Source organism: Prunus persica, chromosome G6, assembly GCF_000346465.2.
Source record: "Prunus persica cultivar Lovell chromosome G6, Prunus_persica_NCBIv2, whole genome shotgun sequence".
NCBI lineage: Eukaryota > Viridiplantae > Streptophyta > Magnoliopsida > Rosales > Rosaceae > Prunus > Prunus persica.
Window position 1 is genome coordinate 23,796,347 of NC_034014.1, and position 21,269 is coordinate 23,817,615.

The following is a 21,269-nucleotide window of genomic DNA, read 5'->3' on the forward strand; positions in this document are numbered from 1 at the left end:
CGAAGCTTTCTTTATACCAAGCGAATAAATGCAAAATTAATTAGTTCAAGAGGATAAATTAAAGCTAAGGACAAGTGGTTAAGATGGTCTCCAAAAACTAATCACCAAAAGGTTCAAAGACTCATGATTAAGAAGGTTTAATGAGTCCAGTCTCATTAATGTTAAGATCATCAAACATCATTGTTAGAACACTTGTTCATTTTAATTGAATACGATTTGTTCTAACCCGTCAGTCACCGAACAAGATAACATATTAATCATAGGACATAAACAAACCCCCCTTCTACTTTCCCCCTCTCTGCATAATTGGTGAATCCTTGGAAGTAAAGTCACCAGATCTTCAATCCTTGAGTGCATGAAAGGTGAAGCTAAATCTTGGCTTTGCCCTTTTCATGCGTGGGCTCTATACATAACTAAAGCTTAGCTAAGCCCTAGCTAGCAATACTCATTTGGCACTCACGAAGTGGGCGGGACCCAAATCAACCCAAGCCACGACTACGTGTACGGTCGATTTTCATTGTTCTTGCACTCACAATTTACAAATATACTTTTAGATTGACAAAGGTTCTCCAGTTCACTTCTGAAAGTGCTATTTCTGAGTTGTGGTTCTCACTAAGTAGCTTAGTTGTTGACATGCATTAAGATTTGGTGTTTTTCATTTGAGATCGACATATACTGCCAAAGTGTCATGGAGTTCGAATCTAAGATCACTGTATGTAAATTAAGGTCTTCTTTCATTGAACTAGACCTTCTTGTCTATGAAAATATGTATTAGTCTAAACCAAATTTGCTATAAGATTATGACGTCCTTGTCACGGCACGGCCAACACTAGCAACAAAATTATGATCTTTTGGACGAAAGGAGAAAGGTGGAAAACTAAGCTTTCAATACTTTCTTATATATAAATTGAACGACTCTGATGCTGTGGCCATAGTGCCACAGTAAAACATTCTAAGATAAACCACAGCCATTATTTCAAAGAATCTTTTTTTTTTTGTACGTTGACTTACACACGCCATAAAATAACAAGAGTATCTAATCCTATAGCAACTGAGCTTTCAACTTTATTTTCTATATAATATATATATTGTTGATGATACTTGGAGTAATCTAATCCCAATAATTACATTGATTATGATTAATAAGGTTGAAATATTGGCATAAAGAGATAAAGGCTCAGCTTCTTACTTTTTGCATCACCACCATATATATAATTAAGTGGAAGAATAAGTGGCAGCATTTTCGTGAAAAAATTGTGTCTTTAAAAGGCTACCCTACGATACTGACCTTTTGGTATAATGATTAATTAGTCATTTCTTTTGTTTGATTAGGTTTCGAGCTGGTGAATGATATTTTAGTTCTTATTTTTCTCGGATACATGATGTGATAATCTAAATTACTCTAAATTATTCTAATAAAAGGATAAATGAATCGAATTTGGGTGCAAGGGAATAGACTCACTATCCTGTTCAACTCGCCTAACCCACATATTCTATTTTGTTGGAATATTTAGACTACAAAAAAAAAATGAATATTTTGAATTAAAAGGCTTGTCTGCTACTTCATTCTTTCTTAATGTACATTATCCCAATGCCTACCTATAAGTGAATTTTCTGAGACTAGATTATTATTCCCTAAACCCTTATTCAGATGCTGGATTTGTTTGCTAATAGCCATTACTAAACAAAAACTATTTTTCCAAGTTATATGTAGAGATTAATATATATATGGAATGATAATGACATTTTATTTTTACAGTTTCTGATCTCAAAGACGTTGGCCGGCAGTTTCCTGAAAAATCATTTTGTTTTTTTTTTTTGTTTTTCTTGGGACAGGTTATGAAAGAATGAAGGCAATCTCAATAATATGCATATGAATGTGACATATTAACTCATTCAACATTAATTTTTTATGACCTGATCACAAAACCGCCCTTGCTAATTTTAGAAGAGTCAACGTGATTATTGTGAGTGAAAACACCTGAGAGTTCAAACCTCGGCGGCTGCACATTGTTTTTCAATTACCACCCTTTTTTCTTCCTCCGAAGAACAATATCTTGAAATTCTATTAAATTGTTTATTTTAAAAAAAAAGATAAGATAAGAACTTTTGTCATATTGTGAGATGTGACAATTAGGAAAATATGATAGCATATGTGAAATGTGATAGAAGTTCCTTTACTAAATAAGTAATGATATAAATGTCATTAGTGTTATTCAATTTTCATTTTGTTAAAGAAAGTTTTGAGTAAATTTGATGGACGGTAATTGTTGAGTTTCTAAAATGACATTCGCTAACCAAACTAAACTAAACTAAAAGAGTTCTAAATCTATATTTAAATACTTAGCGGTTAAGTAGAAGTTTATCTAACTGATTTGGAAGGATTTCGATTCTAAACTACATTGGAATCCTTTCAAGCTAAACAAGGAGATTTCAGTTATTTGAATCAAGTAAAAAAGGGAATTCCTAAGTTTAGTTTTCAAATTTTGTAACGTTCGTATTGAAAACTGCTGTAAAATTGACCGTCTCATAACATAACGCGGAGACATTATTTTCTTTGTTATGCTAAATATAGGTTATATTTGTTTGTCACCGCAAACTGCAAAGCCCCAACACGTGCTAAAAAGCTAAAACCCTTCTAAGCTTTTATACTCTGTCGCCGATGCAGCCGGACCATCTTTCCCATCCCCCGTTGCAAAATCTGTGGGGCCCTTTGAATTGAAAGAAACACAAATCCGTTTTGGCATTTGCTTTGCTTTGCTCGAGCCTTGAGAGAGCTTCATGAGTCTGACTGTGAGCTGCCTCCTTCTCCTTCACTCTTCTCTCTCTCAGCTGCCACTTGTCCATATCTCTCTCTGCCTTTTCAGCTCTTCTGCACCATCTCCCTGGTGGGTTTTGGTTGTTTTTGCAGGACCAAGAGCAGAGCTTTCTCAGAATTCATTTACGTGAAGAAAATTAAGCGGCCTTTGCTGGGACCGAGCTATGGCAACTGGAGAAGAAACCGTTGCTGAAGAAAATGATGGTGGCATTTCCACCAACAAAGCTGGCCCTTCAATCCAAAAGGTACCTCATTTTCGCTTCCTTGTTGAAAAATCTATGATGGGTTGTTCTGATATGTTTATTTCCTGCTCATAAATTTCATTACTTGTGGATTCAATTCATCTTGCCGGATAATGTTTGTGATTATCTCTATGTTTGTGTTTAAAAACTCAAACTTGAAGTTTTTTTTTTGTACTTAACTGGGTGAACCATAGTTGATATGTCATACTCATTTTTCGCTATGCAATTATTGGTTTTAGTGCACAGCCAAGACAAAGTGCTGAAAGATATCAATTGATTTAAGGCTCCATAATCTGTCAACAACCATAATATCAATCTTCAGTTGATATTTGTATTAATATGAAATTCAAGTTAGAAGCTTCCAATTCCTTTTAGAACTAGTCAGGATTTACACTGCTATTGTTTTCATTCTGTATTTCTTCTGTTTTTTTTTTTTAATTATAATTTTTTTTGGACAAAAGAGCTTACTGCTGATTTTGGCTTAAAATTATGTATTTTCATGTTGCTCTGAACAAAGGACAAATCACATGATTATGTTCTTTCATAAATCTGCTTCAATATGTATCCCCTTTGGTCTTTCCTTTATGCTGGCTTTGTCCTCAATCTGCCATACCTATGCAAGTGAAGTGAAATTGACTTGAGCTAGTTCTTCAATATTCATTTCTTATTTTCCGTTCATCATAGATGTGCTTGTCTGAGATTTTTGTATAACTGATCAGGAAAAGATAATGTGAATGTAAATTGCGTATTTTCGCTGATCCTGGATGATTTTCTTTTGCTCTTCTTTTGCAGGGTGGAGACGCCGCTGAGATAATTGAAGAAGCTCCTCCTGGTCAACCATGGAGACGACAGAACCTCATCTTACAGATACCTTCAAGAAGTCTTGAGGATGCCAAAGAAGATTTTGTGAGAATAAACATGCCCCCAACGCCGAGTCTCACTCCCAAAAGAGTAAACTTCTCCCCATTACCCAGCCCTAGTTTAGCCAAAATCAGTGGGTTGCCAGGTCCCTCATCATCAAAAGCTAAATCAACCATAAAAAGCCTCCTTCCAAAACTCAGTTTCAAACATCGGAACACTACTTCAGAGATTCAGAAGGCTGCCACTCTAGCCCTGGGAGGCTTACCTGCAGGGACACGTGAGAAGCCTTTAATTTCAAGGACATGGTCCTTTACAAAGCTTTTGACTCCTAGAATGAAAAATGCATCATCCTTGCCTGTAACTCCAATTGCTCACTCAAATCCAGAGTCTATGCATGGAGGGAACACAATTGATATGCTCAGTTCTGTTGTGAGTATCTATCACTTGTTAGCTTGAGAATAATTAATGCATCAAGAAGAATTTAAGTTGACCATATTGCATGTTTATATAATAAAGAAAATCTCATATACATTCTGGAGGTCCTTTAAACTTACTGTGTAGTGTTCAATTTTATTTAAGGATCATTTAACTGATTATATTATCTACAATGGAGAGGAAATTGCTTTAGATTTATTGTATATCTGTGTAAAGTTTTGCTTATTTTGGCAATTCTACTTGCTAGTAGCGCTCTACAGAGCATTAGCAAAATTCCAAGATAAGTTTAAATCTAGTTGATTTCCTCAATGTCACATGTACTGGTGGCAGTGCACCCACCCTCCTTGTGAAGAGTTCCTGGACTTTCCCCCTTAATTTCCTGTACTGATTCTACCGAACATATTACTTCTTGGACCAAAAAGATAACCTTTTCTCCTTGGTTCTTTACAAAACCGGGGTTTGAAACCAAACTTCAACTCAGGAGGATAGATGGGGCGGTTCAGGTGAGATCCAATGTAGATCCAACTTTCTATTCACTCGTGGGATCCGGGCAGTCCGGGAGGGACCACCACGACTCCTCTTCTTGGAGACTAAATGAGAGGGGAGTTCATCACAATGGAGGATAGATTAGTTTTATAGAGTTTGATTAGCAGCCCAGTTTTCTGTTGGTGCACCACGTATTTTTTCTTTTAAGCAAAAGCTAAAATATGGTTCCTATTATTTCCTCTATCAATTTGAGTCCCACAGTGAGTTGTCCTGCTCTTTCATTTTATGATCCAAAAGTTTGTTACTTTTTAAATTATCTACATGAGGTGCTTCTCTTTGATCTTTCATCCGAGTCTAATAATATGTCTATTTTTTGCTTGCAGTTCAATTTTATTTGTATTGAGTATTTGTACCATTATTTTTTGTTTCAATTCCTGACTTTGCAGAAAGGAGAGGCCCAACTACCCATTCATCGTTCACAATCAGTCCCTGTGATTAATAAAGATGGAAGTATATATTTAGGTGGTGTCATTCGTGTAATTCCCACCACACCACGAATGCCTGAGAGGGCTGTCACGACAACTTCAAGCACATCCCCAGTAACTGACACTGGTAAATTTTGCGTTTTAATTGTCTTTTTCCACATCCACAAAAAAACCTCTCCTATCCCTGTGGGAGTACCAGTTGTCTGTATTTTCAGATTCTAGCTACCTTTGACCCTGGTTTTGTTACTTGTGATAACCAACCTATGCCTTATCTTAGTCTTGCGGTTCAGATGGAAGTGATGATGGCGGTGAAGATATTGCTGTAGAAGAAGCTGTTTGTCGAATTTGCTTAGTTGAACTAGGTGAATGTGCTGAAACCCTCAAGATGGAGTGCAGTTGTAAAGGTGACCTTGCTCTTGCCCACCAAGAATGTGCTGTCAAATGGTTCAGCATTAAAGGTAATAAAACATGTGATGTATGCAAGCAAGAGGTTCAGAACCTACCCGTCACACTATTACGAATTCAAAATGTTCAGACCCTTAATTCTCGAGGAAGTAGAGCACAGCAGACTGAGGTTACTCAGTATAGGCAAGTGATATTTTAACTGTTATAATGCACAGGAAAGGGAAATTTCTGTGCTTACTATGTCTGTTGTGTATGGTCTTATTTTTTAATATGTTCAACACCACCTTCTAGGATGGGATAATTAATAATTAATGCAAAAATTTCCAGGGTTTGGCAGGATGTTCCCATCCTTGTCATAGTCAGCATGCTAGCTTACTTCTGTTTTCTTGAGCAGCTTCTGGTAAGTCATGCAAATTCTTTGTACTTTTTCTTTCTTAGCCTTTCAGTTTCTAAGTAAATCAAATGGACAGGTGGGCAAAATGGGATCGGGTGCAATTGCTGTCTCTCTTCCTTTTTCCTGCATATTGGGTCTTTTGGCATCCATGACATCAACCACAATGGGTAGGGCTACGCTTGAAATTACTTATCTAGAAATATTTTCAAATTCATGAATTCATTGATTTTCTTGCGACTAAGAAGAAGAAAAAAAAGAAGAATTCAATGTCTTTCTACTATACTGACTTAGAAATTCGTGCACAGTGAGAAGAAAATTTGTCTGGGTTTATGCAACTACTCAGTTTACACTGGTGGTTCTCTCAGCACATGTGCTCTATTCATTGGTAAGAGTTGCTCAGCTACTCAAGTAGTGATAGGATTTGTGAAGTAACTGCTCTGCTACTCCATTCATGAAAATGTGATGATTCTACTTAGTGAAAAAGTTTTTCTCTGTTTTGGGTTACAAAATGCTTAGAACAAGCAACTGCTGATCAATAATCTTATTGTCAAGTGAAAATCCACTAAGTCCGTGATGAGGCTTTAAGTGTTGAATATTGGTGTTCACCTTCGTATCCATAACAGTGTCTTATATGTTCTTGTTGGGTCTACAGCTTCACATGCATGCAGTTCTGTCTGTTCTCCTTGCCACTTTTATGGGGTTTGGAGTTACAATGTGTGGAAATTCTATTATTGTTGAGGCTTTTAGATGGAGAGAAAGATGGCTTTTTCAGTCAAATCGACAGCGTGGTTCTCAGGAGGTGACGCAGCCGAATCAATCACCAGAGAATGCACAACAAGCGCAAACGAATCCTCAACAGCTTGAAAATGAAACTCAAGTTGCAGAAGCTATTCATGGCAGCTGACTTCTGTACTTTAACATGCACTAAAACCATAGTTGCATACTAGGAGGGGCTGTAAATAAATATAGAACATGTTAAGAGTAGTTGTATATAACTATTTCCCATGTATAGCTTGGCCTTAGAAGAGTTCAAATGACAACCCGTGGTGAAACTTTTGGCTTCCTTGTATGCATGCGTATATATAGTGTTCTAGTGAGGACTCAACTTGAGAGCCAGATTGTTCGACTCATCCTTGATCCTTCAATATGGTCTAATGATCAAAATTGTTCGGATTTTAGGTCTTCCTTCTGGATAATCCTTTTTTCTTGGGTCAGGTTTATCATTCTTTTTCGGTCACCCATACGACACTTTGTTTCTGCTTGAATCTAAAAGTGAGCTCTTTTTTAAAAAATAAAAAAAATCAAAACTAATCCAACAAATGGTTCATAGAAAGGGTAAGAATGCATTAAGGGCTGTAAAATAAATTACCGCTCAACGGCACTGCTGGGATGAAACAGATCTCAAGGGAGCAACATCATATCATTCATGTAGGTCAGTAAATATATTCTAGCAAAAGCCGTTTTGTACTTACAAATGGGGGTTTTTCTCCCTCCCAGCCTCTTACTGCCTTCAATGACATTTTTGTCTATACAATAGAATCAGTTGGTTGCATGGCAATGCCGGTCAGATTACGCTTACAAAGTGCTATTTCTGGAAAAACCAACTGGATGACAAAAGAAAATTGGCTACACAGGCAAATGGAACTGTAACCCAATGGGGAAAAAATTTCGAAAAAAAATTTCGTAGCTTGTTTTGCATTTGTGTCTTGAATTGATGACAGTCTGGTCATTGCTTGTAACTGGAACTACCAACCTTGCCTGAGGATAAAGGCTTCTCCTTCAAACTGGTGCTTAACACAGTTTCAGAGTTGTTTGATTGGCTTTCTGAAACCCCGGGTCTCATCCAAACTTTTATATGCCCTTCTCGGCAGACAGTGAGAACGGATTCTTGAGTAAACATCAAGCCAGAGAGGGGTTCAGTGTGTACACGGTGAGCAACCAGTGGTGAGATTTTTGGAACATCTCGCATGATTGGAGCAGGCTGAAGAGTACCCACTGGAAGTGCGTTGTCCCAATGAGATGACTGGCTTCCAGCACTATAAGTGGGGGAGCCACCAGGAGGGCATCGCCGCAATGGCACCACAATCTCATCCATTTCCAGGTCCCACAGAAGCAACTGGGTGTCCTGCACTCAAATGGATAAGTATAATGAAACAAAGAAATATCATATGGTTTTGAACTAGGAAACTATTTTCCAATTAAATAACTAGTATTTTCAAAACTTTTGCCGTCTCATTTCCTTTCCCTATCTCCAATCTATATATACATTTGTAACTACTATGTTTTTATCCACCTGCAAAAAATATCCACAATTGTAAAAGTAAAAGGGAGCAAAAGACAACCTACAAGTTAACTTAACTCTCTCTGTCCTTACCCAAGTGTGGTGGACCATGGGTAAGAACTAACAATGAATTATCAAATACTTCATTTTCAACTCAAACCATTTTCCTTTCTAAATAAAACTTGAGCCATATATCACTGCTGTGGCGATTGGTCTGCATTACAAGACTGATCATCTCAGTTGTTGGCTAATTACTCAAATATTTTCTTTTCATAATCCTTTTACAGAAAGGGTAAAGGAAGAATACTGAGATAAGTTCATAACTTCTCTCAAATGCACTCATTTCAAATCACTATAATTTTTTACGCTGATTGTAAATCTTAGCATACCTTTGTAGGTTCACCAGTTATAGCTCAAATTAAACTTTCTATTGAAAACTTTAAATGTCAAATATATGTAATGAATAAATAAAAGCAGAGGTTTGATAAGACAAAAGAGCCAAGAAACAATAAAAATTTAGAGAAGGAAATTACAATGGAATTATGGCATTTTTATACATGAGATATCTGATTACAAAAACCAAAAATTGAAGACAAGACCAATATTTTTCTGATACCTGACCGACGGAACCAAACCGGTACATGACAGTCTCCCCCATACCATCTGAATTTGGTGATGACCAATATGAATCAAAAGCCACTCCACTGACCTGCCAACATCATCCAGTAAGAACTTAGTAAAACAGCCACAATCAAGTAATTATAGCAACCACGATGCTATTTAAGAAAACTACCCAAGAGTTGTGCCCCTCTCCCCATGCTACAACTTTCCGATCTTCCATGCTCCAAACTTGAACTAAATCATCTTCACCTCCTGTCAGTATGTATTTTCCATCCATGCTGTTCAGCAGCATTTTGTAATCAATAATACTATCATCTCAGAAGTATAATAATATTTTAATGCAAAAAGAGCCAACTACTACAGGAGTTTAAAATTAAAGGTAATCTACAAGATCGGAAGAATATTACAAACACCAGCAGCAAGCTTCAATGAAAAACCAATAAAGATGCACACCTCCAAGCGCAACACAAGAGAGCACCGTAGTAACTTTTGCCGCCACATATAAGTTGCTCTTTTGAGTAGTCAAAAATGCGTAGATAACCTGCATTCAGTAATTAAATTTACATCATATAATTTGCAAACGATAAAACCAACAGAAAAAGAGAGCAACTACACAATCCAAACAATACTATAGTGACATTATACCATCTCTTCCAACAGTTGCTAAAGAGGCCCCATCAGTTGAGAAAGCAATACTATTAATTGAACCGTGGCAGATATGCCATCTGGCAATTGGGTTACTCTGCACAAGGAAAATAGGAAGTCAACATAAAATTGTAGGTGGAGAAGGAAGCAGAAATAGAAATTCAGGTTGTCAGATGCACATATCTCCCTTCTAATTATCTGACATTTATCATAGTCATTTGGTTTATGCAAATTCAGTATTCGGCTAATTAACCACAGTGACATTCCAGTATAGCGCACATAAACCTGTAAGACCTCAACCAGATTACCTCAACAAATATATAAGATTTACTAGAGGCCAGATCCGTAAAGATGCCTTGAAGAAATAAAGGATATTCAATGGACAACTGATGCTTCGCTGCTCGACATTGCACAAGGGGGAACGGGCTTCTTCAAAGACATAATGATAACTTAAATAAACTAATAGACGGTTCAGACAACCTAACAAATGAGAATATTGTTGGTAAAACAGACTAGCAGATTGAAGATTGAATCGCACAAGTCAGAAATAATCCCTGTATTAGACTAGGAATCTATACTTTAGAAAATTACCCAAACACAGCACCTAAAAAGACTTATATCTAAAATAGGATACAAACTGAGTATCAGAATAACAGCATAGTGTCTTATTCACTGTCAAAAGTGCCAACTAAATTCACCATAGTGACATAGCAGCAGCATGTATCCCTTATCTAATTTATAGACAAACTTGATGAGCCACTTTCAGAAAAAAATAGCTACAAGGGAAACAAAGTTAGAAAAGGAAATAAACATAACTCAATACCTTACTGTAACGTGCATGTGCGACAGAAAATTGAGCTTGATCTTTGATAACAGGGAATGAAGAATCGCCCGCCCCATCTTTGCTCTAGAAAAAAAAAAAAAAGATACATAAAATACACTCAATTACTTAATATGCAATCATGGAATACAAAATTTAAGCCAGCAAAAAGTGTTTTTCAGATAAAAGGGGCTTGCCTTTTCATATACGTATAGATTCCCATCAGCGTGAGCAACAACAAAAGCACCATCACCACCAGGAACCCATGCAATACTAGTACAACGGCTGTGGAAAACAGGTATTAATCAAAGTACCCCACAGAAGTGTACAAAAAAAGTTAAACAGACAAAAGGCTCTCGAATGATGCCTATTGAGGTAATGACAAACACAAGCTAAAAATCAATTATTGACAATTGCAAAATAGTCAAGTTACAGGGACTAATTTTTCTGTTTGCTCACAGGTGCGGGTGTAGCAACAGTTCAGTTAGCTCCCACATAGCAGTTTATAAACCAAAGGTCCAAAGTGTACAATAAGGCATCAAAAGGGCACTGGTCAAACATCTAAAAAAACATAAGATTCTCGAAACCAGAAGATCCAGAATACACAATAAACTTCTGATCATGGCTGAAGTGAAGGAAAAACGAATTAGCCCTTGCAAGAGTGATGAAACAAGACATTTACCCATCTACTTGCAGCCATATAGTAGAGAGGAAACTATGCTGGCCAATTTCAAGCCTGCTAATCCAGAACTAGACTAACATTCACAGCCACTTCTAGTGTTCTTTATTACTTTTTCGGTAGTTAAGAAACATTCTAGCCTCCACAGAAGTGAACTAAAAAAGTTAAATATATCAACACATACTGCATCAGGGAGATAAATTGCAGAGTAGCTATCTTCAACTTATACTAAGCTTTTGACATACAGACAGAACCATGACTGGGTGAACCTTTTATACAGAACGACTTCTAATCCACCTCTAATGTCACACAGAGAATCATCTTTGAAATAAAGAACCCTTATGAAGTAGATAAACTAAAAACAAGTGGAAAAAAAGAAAAAAGAGATAGAGAGTTAATCTTGCCTGCTACTAACAGAGCCATCTTTGTTATAATGCTGAGCACCAACAAGCTTCTTTCCAACATCCTGCAATTGCTGTCTGAGTGACACTGAGTAGACTACAAAAGTACACATACAACAATTCAAAACATTGAACTTCAAAAACAAGATTGCGATTTCAAATTCAAACAAACATTTGTACCGTCGCCAGAATTCAACCCAATAATCAAATCATGACCATCCTTCGCGTCTTGATCAAATGCATGGCACACAGGGTTTGAATTACTGAAATGTATAGACTTTACTGGATCCTACATGCAACAAGAAACGTATCATAAACCGATCTCAGTGCCTAAACCAACACATGGAACTTCAAAAATACCTTGTCTTGAGAATTCAAATCACTAATGAAGATTGCATCCCCCACATTGAAGATCAAGTAAGTCCCTTTCCCATCAAAATTTGAAGTAGAAGTCGAACTACTTGAACTGGAAGCCACCAAAGACCCAACTCTACTACTCGCACTGACACTCTTACTCCCTCCATTCCCTCCAACAAAGCTAAGTGCCCGGCTCCCATTACCACCACCCAACAACCTTGCTGCAGCCGAACGTACACCACTGCCAGTGCTGAAGCTTGAAGATGGTGCAGTCGGGGTTGATGGAGCAGGCTTGTCTTTAAGATGTGCTAATGTCACCTGATAACCAACGACCCACAAGGCTCTTAATTCAGATATCATATTAAAAAAAGGGCTTGTTGAGTAAATTAACCATACAAAAAACGTACTATCATACAGGTACCCCAGTAGATGGACCTGAATATTCCATAAGTTCACTTATAATCATCCAAAACTGCACTAAGAAATTACATTTCAAGAAAAAGTAGAAAAAGGGGTAAATGGTTTCAAATACTGGGTCTTGAAACACCTCATAATTCCAGCATTAACATTTCTTTCAACACTTCAGTTAGAAAATCAAACACTCAGAACAAAACCCAGACAATAAAAATCCAATTTTCAATTCTTCTATCATACGGGTTATAACCATTGAGAAAAACCCTAACAAAAACAGAAGGCTATAAATAACAAAAAACATCTTCACAAAAATACCCAAAAATGGCTACGACACAGTGAAGTCCCGAAATGGGTAATGAAGGAAATTAATAGCAGAAATTGAGTACCTGAGTGACGGTTTTGCCATGAGCGTAGTGAAGGAGACCCGAAGGGTGGGTTTTCTCGTAGTGAAGCTTGTACCTTCCCTCTGGGGTCTTGAAATAGGTCTTGAGACCCGGTGACTGAGCGTTGCTCGACGAAGTCGTTGACATCATACCGTTGGAAGTATTGATCATGGTGGCGATTACAATTGACCTTGGAGCATACGATCATGACCCCTAGGGTTTAAAATGCTTCTCCTTTCTTCTTCTTTTTAGTTCGAAATTGATATAGAAAGGTGGGTTTTTGCTCTGTTCGTGTTATTGTGCTCTGGCTTTCTGTTGTGGGTCTTCAATGGGATCAAACGGACTGTCTGGTTTGCGGCTTATGGGAACGTTGTGAACTTGTGAGGAAAGTGTTTGATGGTAAATTTTTAACGGTTGGAGATTTGACTTTGTGCTGCCAGTCAACGTAGTGAACGGTTGGGATCAAAGATCTTTTTTTTCTTTTCTTTTCTTCTTTCCTTTCCTCTGAAACTTCAGATAGTGAAGAGAAGCAAAGCTATGAACCAGCAAATGGCAATAACAGGAGCAGATTTGATTTCAACTGGGAAAGGGGTTGGTCTGTTCACTTTGAGACTTTCCTAATTAAAAAAACAAAAACAAAATTGGGTCTGCAGACTGCAATCAAAATTGTGTCTTTTAGATATTCTGTGATATACCCAATGTAGGCTTCATATTATTATGGAATCTATATAATAAAGACTAATGCTAGAGATATCAAAATAAAATAAGTGTTTAGATTTTCAGTTGATGTATACGTATGATCAATCTTATTCAATCTTAATAAATCAGTTACTTATATGTACTGGTCACGTTTTTTGAATCATGATAGTGTTTTATTTGTTCATTTTAAATTAAAGTTTAATTAGTTCTAACAAGAAAAATAATCATGTCACTTGCTACAACATTTGGTAACTCATAGGAAAATTTTATTGAATCTAGCATTATGGTATTTGGCAATTAAAATTTCAGAAAAGGTTTGGGAAATACTGGAATTATTTTTAGAAGAGAAGGGTGAATTGCTGCATTGCAATTTGCATCCATTGTGAATGCAAGGATGGCCCCTTGGGTTTTGCAAGTACATAAAGAGCTCAGAATAGAATTAGCCTGCTTTGTAAAAAAGTACTTCAACATGAATCTGTCTGGGCCAAGTTTGAAAAGAATCAACAAGCTTAACAAAAGAGATTTTACAACTAGGGTCCACTTGGAATATAGACCAGCCCAATTTGCTCCAAAACTTAACCAAATTTGGATCTCAAGCCCGCTTTGATATCATAATATTTCTTGATTATAGAAAACACAACAAACATAGTCGAAAAAGTTCTTGATTATAGAATTAATAGAGGACCCATTGGTGGTTATTGGATCTAATCTTGATATTGAAAGGATGTAACACATCAGAGGAAATGGTTGAAAATGATTGCCTGCTGAACTGTTTTTCTTCAGTTTGCTTAAAGAGGATACTTAAATTTCCAAGGGACATGCTAAAAATGATTATGATATCAGTAATTAGTAATTAAGGTGAATATCGATGCTTATTGTCTGTTAATGAGAGTTTAATCTCATCTAATCCCTCATTTACATACAAGTACCTCAAAAAGGTCATTTCATAGTTGGAGTTTCAAATTCTAGACTTAACCCTTGTTTAGTTGTTAATGAATGTGTCTCACATGTTATTTGAGCCAAGACAAATGCTTAGATCAGATTATACTGGTAGTCAGAAAATTTACTGTTATCATGGAATTGTTCATGGCAATGACACTTCCCCTTCCCTTTGAATCTTATATCAATTTCAAGGATCACCAAGAATCAAAGAATTGCAGAAATTGGTCCCACCCTAACTGCTTATTATGAAAACTTGAACTTCAAGCTTTCTCTTTTGAAGTTGCACCAAACAGGAAGCAAAAAACCTTCATCATTCTCACTTATTGTACCCCACTCCCTTCAATCACATATCCAGCTATTTTTTCCTGCCCCACTAAGCAAAACTCAATCTCTCCTTCATTGTTTCTCTTACTTACCAAGAAAAATATGCACATTGGCTTCAGATGACATTGTCTTGCTACCTTAAAATGACTCCCCTTCACCTAACTTCCCATTCTCTTTTAGTCACACCCACACAATATATACCCTCACTCCTCTTCAACCTTAGCCCATCTCCTCCACCTTCTTCTCTTTCTGATCAAAACCCACCAAGCCAAAAACATAAAAATCTCCCCCAAAAAAGAAAAAAGGGATGGCAGTCATATCTTTCTTTACATTCTTTACTTTGATCATCTTCCTCCACTCAGCCACAGTTTCTGCTCAGTCTCCAGCAGCAGCTCCTGCACCATCAGCAACCAATGTGACTGCTATTCTTGAGAAGGCTGGTCAATTCACCACCTTGATTAAGCTACTTAAAAGCACCAGGATGGCTGACCAAATCGACACACAGCTCAGCACCTCAAACCAGGGCATCACCCTCTTTGCACCAACTGATAATGCCTTTTCCAGCCTCAAATCTGGCACGCTAAACTCCATTTCAGAACAGCAAAAGCTGGCGCTTATGCAATTTCACGTCCTACCGAATTTCTTTTCGGTCTCACAGTTCCAAACTGTCTCCAACCCTTTGCATACACAAGCTGGAAATAGCAATGATGGCCAGTTCCCATTAAATGTGACCACAGCAGGGAACCAAGTGAACATAACAACAGGGGTTGTCAATGCAACTGTGGCTAATACCATATTTACTGACAATCAGCTAGCTGTGTATGAGGTGGACCAGGTGCTCCTTCCTTTGAACATTTTTGGCCCAGCAGCACCGGCTCCTGCGCCATCTGCACCCAAAAAAAGTGTTAAAGGTGCTGATGCCCCTTCAGGGTCATCGGACACTGGCAGTACCCCAGATGCATCTGCTGCAATGGGGCTGAAACACCATGGAATGATAGCAGTATCCATGGGGGTAGCAGCAATTCTTGCAGCAGTTTTCTTGTGATGTTGAGATGTTGAGTTGAATTTCTGTGGTCATCTGAACTTTTGTTTTGTTTCGTTTTGTTTTGTTTTGTTTTGTTTTCTGTATTTCTGCTAAGAATTTTGTACAACTGTTATGATTTGAAATTAAATTGAACATTGTTCTTTTGAATAAACTCCTCCTCTCAACCCTGTGTGTTCATGGATGTCTCCCTGGAGTTGCAGTAAGGAAAGCCATGCATCTTCATCCTAATGATTGTTATGCAGTAAAACTGTTGTAACTAGAACTAACATTTTCTGCTTCATAATAAGATATATAAAAAACTGAGGGAATTCGATGCCACTAAACGAACATAGGGAAAGAGCAGCATAGCTTATAATAAGAGTCAAACATCATTAGATTTTACGGCAATAAGGGATCAATCTATATTATTGATTGACTGCCTCCATTTTGTTGCTGCTAGCAAATTCCACTCCATTTTGTTGCTGCTAGCAAATTCCACTATTTTTGCTTTTAGATCTTCTAAATCATTCACACAGAGATTGTCCAGAGATTAATAAAATATATATAATTTTGAGTTGCACTAACAAATTAGGTGACAAAAAGTGATATCATAAAACGATTCGCAAACATATGCTGTGGTATAAACTATTCATCCAATAAAATACACTTTTCTGAGTATATACTAAATCTTGTTATTGAAAAAATTCACTAAATAAACTCAACTGCTATCCAGAACCATGCAGGTTCAAGTCTGATGAGAACCCATTATCGAAAAGGGTACATGCAACATATACAGAAATGGTCTCACCAATTTCGTTTAATCAACTAATACAAGTTGTTCTAGACTCGTGATGTTCCGCGTAGCAACTCTCAATGAAAAAAAAATCCATATAACTATGAAGCCCTTTTGGGGTGCCCGAAGTATATATCTCACCAAAAACCTGTCATCAATTAGTAAAACTGCTTTGGTGCTCCCCTAGAATGACACAGTTTATGGCTCTCTTTTGTGCAAGCATGGGGAGAGGAGCCCCATTCTTTACTGGAAATCAAAACTGGAAGTCAAATCCACCAGGAAAGCCTCCTCCAAATCCACCACCACCACCGCCAGGGAAGCCCCCTTCGAAAGTAAATGTAAATTGTTGTGAGCCGCCACCAAAAGGGTTAAAACCGCCGCCGCCGCCCCCCATTCCCATATCTTCAATATCTTCACCTCTATCATATTTTGTACGTTTGTCTTCATCTCCGAGAACCTGTAAAGGATTATACAAGGGTAAGACGGAACCAAGAAGTCCACATATAGGATTCCTTAATTGCAGCAAATAAGTGGAAAATCTAGTTAAGGTTAAAGCTCAAAAGGAAGGGAAGATTAAAAAGAGCTTCAGAGAAAACATTCAACCTCATATGCAGCAGCAATTTCTCTGAACTTTTCCTCTGCTTCTTGTCTATTCTCAACATTTTTATCTGGATGCCACTGCAAAGCAAGCTTCTTGTAGGCTTTTTTAATCTCTGAAATAGATGCAGTCTTTGAAACTCCCAAAATCTTGTACCAGTCTTTACGTTTGCTCATCTTTAAGGCTTTCTCAGCCTTCATCAATGCTTCTCGAATATTCATATCCTGCACAATAAGAAAACAATTAATCCGAGAAATTTATCAACATTACATTAATGGACGCACGTGCACACTCATGCACACACCCAAAGTTATGGTCGTATAGCGCATTTAACACACAGTTACATTGATATAATATTGTCAATGGTATACCTATCCACAGACAGAAGAAGACATAAAATACTTGGCTTATAATCTAGCTAAGTTTATCTATTGTTATGTGCATGATATTACTTATTAAAGCACTAATCCAGCAGCTGCAACAGAGTAAACATAATGGCTAACCTGAGGTGATCGCTGAGCTGCTGATTTGAGATCTTCCACAGCTCCCTCCCAATCCTCTGTCAGAAGTTTAGCTTCACCCCTCTGTAAACACAAAATTTAGTAAATAAACTTGAGGACAGCCATATTTTAAATGATACACTAATATTAAATTCTATGAATGCTGAGGAAAACAGGGCATAACAGAAGCACCAGCAAACCTGTACTAAAGCTTCAAGAAGCTCCTCATCAATTTTAAGTGCTTCATTGCAACTGCTTAAAGCATCCTTTCCTCTGCCAAGCTTGACTAAGGCTTTACACAAGCCAAGATGAAGATGTACATTATGCGCAAGATGATTAGGGTCCAAAGCTAAGGCTGCCTTATATTCCTCTACTGCAAGCCGCAGCTTGCCCTTATTTACATTATCCTCTGCCTGCATAAAGAAAAATTGTCTGAAAGAGATCACCACATGATGCATAACATGGTAATGGTTCATGCAGGCTCTAAAGAAGGCCAACTTATGAAATAGTTTCACTACCATTGCCAAACTTCTCGGCATTCCCTAGCCGTTAGTGAAGAAGAGGAAAAGTTAACAAAAGAAAAATCAAAAAACAATTGTTAGTACTTACACTTTTAGTCTTCTTGAGTAAGTTTTTCAGTCCGAAATACGCTTTCTTCAGTTCAACATGCTCTGGATCTAGACGGAGACCCTTTTGGTAATGCCTAAAGAAATTGTATATATTCATTTTACTCTAACCAAATTATAAAGAAATTACTCAAAATTTAACAGGGTGCTAATCAAACCTCTGAGCAACATCATGATCAGCTAAATAGTAGTAGGCACGGCCACGGAGTAATAATGCCTCCAGATTATCCTCATCTTCTTTGAGAATGTACCCAGCCTCAGCAATGACACCAGAATGGTCTTTCGTTGCTAACAACAATCTCACCTTCAGCAGTTTGGCCTACAAGAAACAATGTGCTCATGATTATGAGGTCACTAGAGTACTGAATTTATAAGATCCTTAATACCAACTCTCTACAATCAGCAAACGAGCTGTTTGGGTATGATGTATAACTACATGGAACTGAAATCAAACAAAATGGAAAAGAGATAGAATTGATTACCTTTGAGCATGCTGGGGAGAAAACCAGTACAACTTTTTCAACGTACTCCAAAGATTTCGCATAGTCGCCTGATTCAGAGAGGGTCAAAGCTGTCTCCAGAGCATTCTGAGACTGAATTAATTGCGAAAGCTCCTTTTCTGCAACTGATTCCCGTGGTTTTAGCTCCAAAAACTTTTTGTAGCTCTTCTCTGAGTCCTCATATCTACATCAGCCAAAAAGCGCCTGAATCATATAATTTTCCAATCAGAAATTGGAAAGGAAAGGGAGAAGAGAGGATTTTGAAAAGGTTCTGAAATCAATAAAAGCTATGTAAGTTATTGATATTTTTTATTTTCTGCCACTGTCTGTCTCAACTTACACCTAATGAAAAGACACAAAGGATAAAAGTTGAATCGACCATTGAATTAAGCTCAAGATCAACAATTTTGGTCTAATCATCAGTATTTTGGCAGCTGACTAGCTGTAGCCCAGTTGTAAAATGCATGATCGACTATAGACAAAAGCCCATGGTTCAGTTGCTTTTGAGCACACAGAGACATGATTTGGATGCAGCACTTGGAAGCTTTGAGACAATGGGCCTCAGGACCATACTAATTATATCAAAGTAGATCGCAATGCTAACAGCAACGGAGTACAACCACAGTGATTGGAAAAGAAAAAGGTTTTTTTTAATAATAAGGAACAACATAAGTTGGGGAAAAAGTGAGCTATAGATGTTAAAGGAATGGATGGATCAATCTTAGAAATAAAAACTTTGTTATAAATGAACTAGTACCCAAGACAGTAATTGATCATTTAAGAATGGAGGTCTGAAAGGAACGCGTAGTCGAGACGACCCAAATATCTTCACACATCATGTTTTCAGTATTCCTAAATCTCATACAGTCAAAAGATATCTGCTCTCATTAACATTCTTATTTTCACTGAAGATTTAAATAGAAAATGATAAATGCTGAAACATTCTTTAAAACAAACCAAATATACTCCGTTTCCTGAGAATGGTAATTATTTAAAAAATAACAATTATGGTAAAGAAGTAACGTAATCGTAGAAGTACCTGCATATATGGCGAAGAACGGATGCACGATGGTAATATGCTTCTGAAAGTGTTGGATCTGCCTCTATAGCAGCATTAAGATCATTAAGTGCCTCACTATATCGCTTCACCTTTATACTCTGTGAAACCCTCTCAAACAATTCAGCTGCATTGCCTGGTTTGCCATCTGCACATGCGAGATTCACGTTATGTAAGCCATTATCAACACATGTACGTACCAAGCCACGTATAGAAACTTAACAAACAAAAAACATAGCAGGCTTGGCATCTGTGTAGTCACAGAATATTCAAACTAACATGCCAACTCCATACGAATCAATATTGTATACTTATTAAGACACCATTCCTCTAGACTTCCATTTTCCCGATTTTCTACTAAAACTGTAGAATCGGGGAGTTAATTTCTTTTTTCTCCACCAATATAATTACCATTTCCATTATGTGAAAAAAAATAATTCTTAAAAGTGAATATTCCTACTGTTAAACATGTCGCTCTAACCCTTATTCAACCATAGTATACTTAATTTAGGGTGCTGCACTCATTTACATACAAAACTTCTTATCAACCTAAAACGGGCCAAAAGAGGATCACAAACAAACAGAGCAATACCCTTCTAAAAGGGCTACACATAGTACAAGGTTCGTTCCCATCCCATGTATAAACATTGATTCTTTGATTGATATGGCTATGCTGCAATCTAGTTAAAGCCCAGAATGCAAAATTGACAAATACAAAACCACCATGTACTCTCTCTAGTACAATGGCTACCTACGGAACCATTGAAGAATACAAGCGCAATGAATGCAACATATAGTTTAATTTTCACTAAAGCCCAGAACACTGCTAACCCTAAACAACCACAAAGCAAGGATCTTTCAAATTTGGCGCAACAAATAAGACCACCCAACTTAAAAAAAGTGCGGAATTTAACATGAAGCATTAGATCAATGAATAAATTCAAACAAAAGGCATGAAGATATAGATCAAAGAGTGAGTGAAACAGACCTAGAGCTGAAACCAGAGGTTGAAGAAGGAGGAGCTGGCAGACAAAGACGAAATGCAGTATGAACCCTGTGTACATCAAGCCTCTCCAGGCCACCATATCCATGGCGAATGAGCAACTCCAAACCATCACCCCTTCTCTCTCCGTCTCTCTCTCTATCTATCCCTCAATTCTGAAACAAAGTTTGAGCATAAATGTTATTTATGTGTATTTTGTGAACAAAATGATTTAATGTTAATACCAACATAAGTTTGCATAACTTGCGTTTAATAGTAAGCTAGAGGAGGAGAGGTGTATTCGTTCCACGTTACTGGGGCCTATCGCTTAGCTCCACGTGGATTTTCCTCCTTCGACTAACCGAGAGTTCTGTTGGCACCAGTCATGACCTGCCACGTCATGAAGAGGTGCGAGTCCATTCTTCTTCGAAATTGCAAAGCCCAAAATTTGGTGGAGTTTAAACACAACCCTCATAGGCAAAAGCCCATATAGAAAC

At 37.4% G+C, this 21,269-nt stretch overlaps 4 protein-coding genes across 4 annotated transcripts; 2 read left to right on the forward strand and 2 right to left on the reverse strand.

Annotated features, from left to right (window-relative positions):
* Positions 2,638-7,365, forward strand: LOC18774302. Its single transcript, XM_020566024.1, has 9 exons — positions 2,638-2,793; positions 2,912-3,063; positions 3,853-4,350; positions 5,289-5,454; positions 5,618-5,915; positions 6,060-6,132; positions 6,203-6,293; positions 6,432-6,511; positions 6,779-7,365. Exons 2-9 carry the CDS (start codon positions 2,983-2,985, stop codon positions 7,028-7,030), a joined length of 1,539 nt encoding a protein of 512 aa, XP_020421613.1. The 5' UTR covers positions 2,638-2,793; positions 2,912-2,982; the 3' UTR covers positions 7,031-7,365.
* On the reverse strand, positions 7,524-13,340 carry LOC18774511 (WD repeat-containing protein 20). Its single transcript, XM_020566023.1, has 11 exons — positions 12,731-13,340; positions 11,934-12,248; positions 11,754-11,862; positions 11,577-11,670; positions 10,691-10,778; positions 10,497-10,580; positions 9,674-9,770; positions 9,482-9,569; positions 9,201-9,306; positions 9,024-9,116; positions 7,524-8,251 (listed from the first exon to the last, which is right to left on the reverse strand). Exons 1-11 carry the CDS (start codon positions 12,896-12,898, stop codon positions 7,853-7,855), a joined length of 1,641 nt encoding a protein of 546 aa, XP_020421612.1. The 5' UTR covers positions 12,899-13,340; the 3' UTR covers positions 7,524-7,852.
* LOC18771987 (fasciclin-like arabinogalactan protein 11) lies at positions 14,793-15,888 on the forward strand. Its single transcript, XM_007204865.2, has one exon. It carries the CDS (start codon positions 15,000-15,002, stop codon positions 15,735-15,737), a length of 738 nt encoding a protein of 245 aa, XP_007204927.1. The 5' UTR covers positions 14,793-14,999; the 3' UTR covers positions 15,738-15,888.
* On the reverse strand, positions 16,323-21,003 carry LOC18771932 (dnaJ protein P58IPK homolog). The gene is made up of 9 exons (XM_007207357.2): positions 20,779-21,003; positions 19,773-19,938; positions 18,716-18,917; positions 18,392-18,552; positions 18,217-18,310; positions 17,808-18,020; positions 17,611-17,691; positions 17,113-17,331; positions 16,323-16,966 (listed from the first exon to the last, which is right to left on the reverse strand). The coding sequence occupies exons 1-9, from the start codon at positions 20,903-20,905 to the stop codon at positions 16,763-16,765; spliced, it is 1,467 nt and encodes a 488-aa protein (XP_007207419.1). The 5' UTR covers positions 20,906-21,003; the 3' UTR covers positions 16,323-16,762.

What these genes read in the sequence shown, in the direction of transcription:
- LOC18774511 (XM_020566023.1), bottom strand. Translation starts at nt 12,898, where the DNA reads ATGATCAATACTTCCAACGGTATGATGTCAACGACTTCGTCGAGCAAC. An exon ending in TGGGTTGAATTCTGGCGACG is followed by an intron (nt 11,671 to 11,753) that starts GTACAAATGTTT and finishes GTACTTTTGTAG; the next exon opens with TCTACTCAGTGTCACTCAGA. An exon ending in CACATGCACGTTACAGTAAG is followed by an intron (nt 9,771 to 10,496) that starts GTATTGAGTTAT and finishes TTCCTTGTGCAG; the next exon opens with AGTAACCCAATTGCCAGATG.
- LOC18774302 (XM_020566024.1), top strand. Translation starts at nt 2,983, where the DNA reads ATGGCAACTGGAGAAGAAACCGTTGCTGAAGAAAATGATGGTGGCATT. An exon ending in ATCCCCAGTAACTGACACTG is followed by an intron (nt 5,455 to 5,617) that starts GTAAATTTTGCG and finishes CTTGCGGTTCAG; the next exon opens with ATGGAAGTGATGATGGCGGT. An exon ending in CACATGTGCTCTATTCATTG is followed by an intron (nt 6,512 to 6,778) that starts GTAAGAGTTGCT and finishes TTGGGTCTACAG; the next exon opens with CTTCACATGCATGCAGTTCT.
- LOC18771987 (XM_007204865.2), top strand. Translation starts at nt 15,000, where the DNA reads ATGGCAGTCATATCTTTCTTTACATTCTTTACTTTGATCATCTTCCTC.
- LOC18771932 (XM_007207357.2), bottom strand. Translation starts at nt 20,905, where the DNA reads ATGGTTTGGAGTTGCTCATTCGCCATGGATATGGTGGCCTGGAGAGGC. An exon ending in TCTCCCCAGCATGCTCAAAG is followed by an intron (nt 18,553 to 18,715) that starts GTAATCAATTCT and finishes TGTTTCTTGTAG; the next exon opens with GCCAAACTGCTGAAGGTGAG. An exon ending in GATCATGATGTTGCTCAGAG is followed by an intron (nt 18,311 to 18,391) that starts GTTTGATTAGCA and finishes CAATTTCTTTAG; the next exon opens with GCATTACCAAAAGGGTCTCC.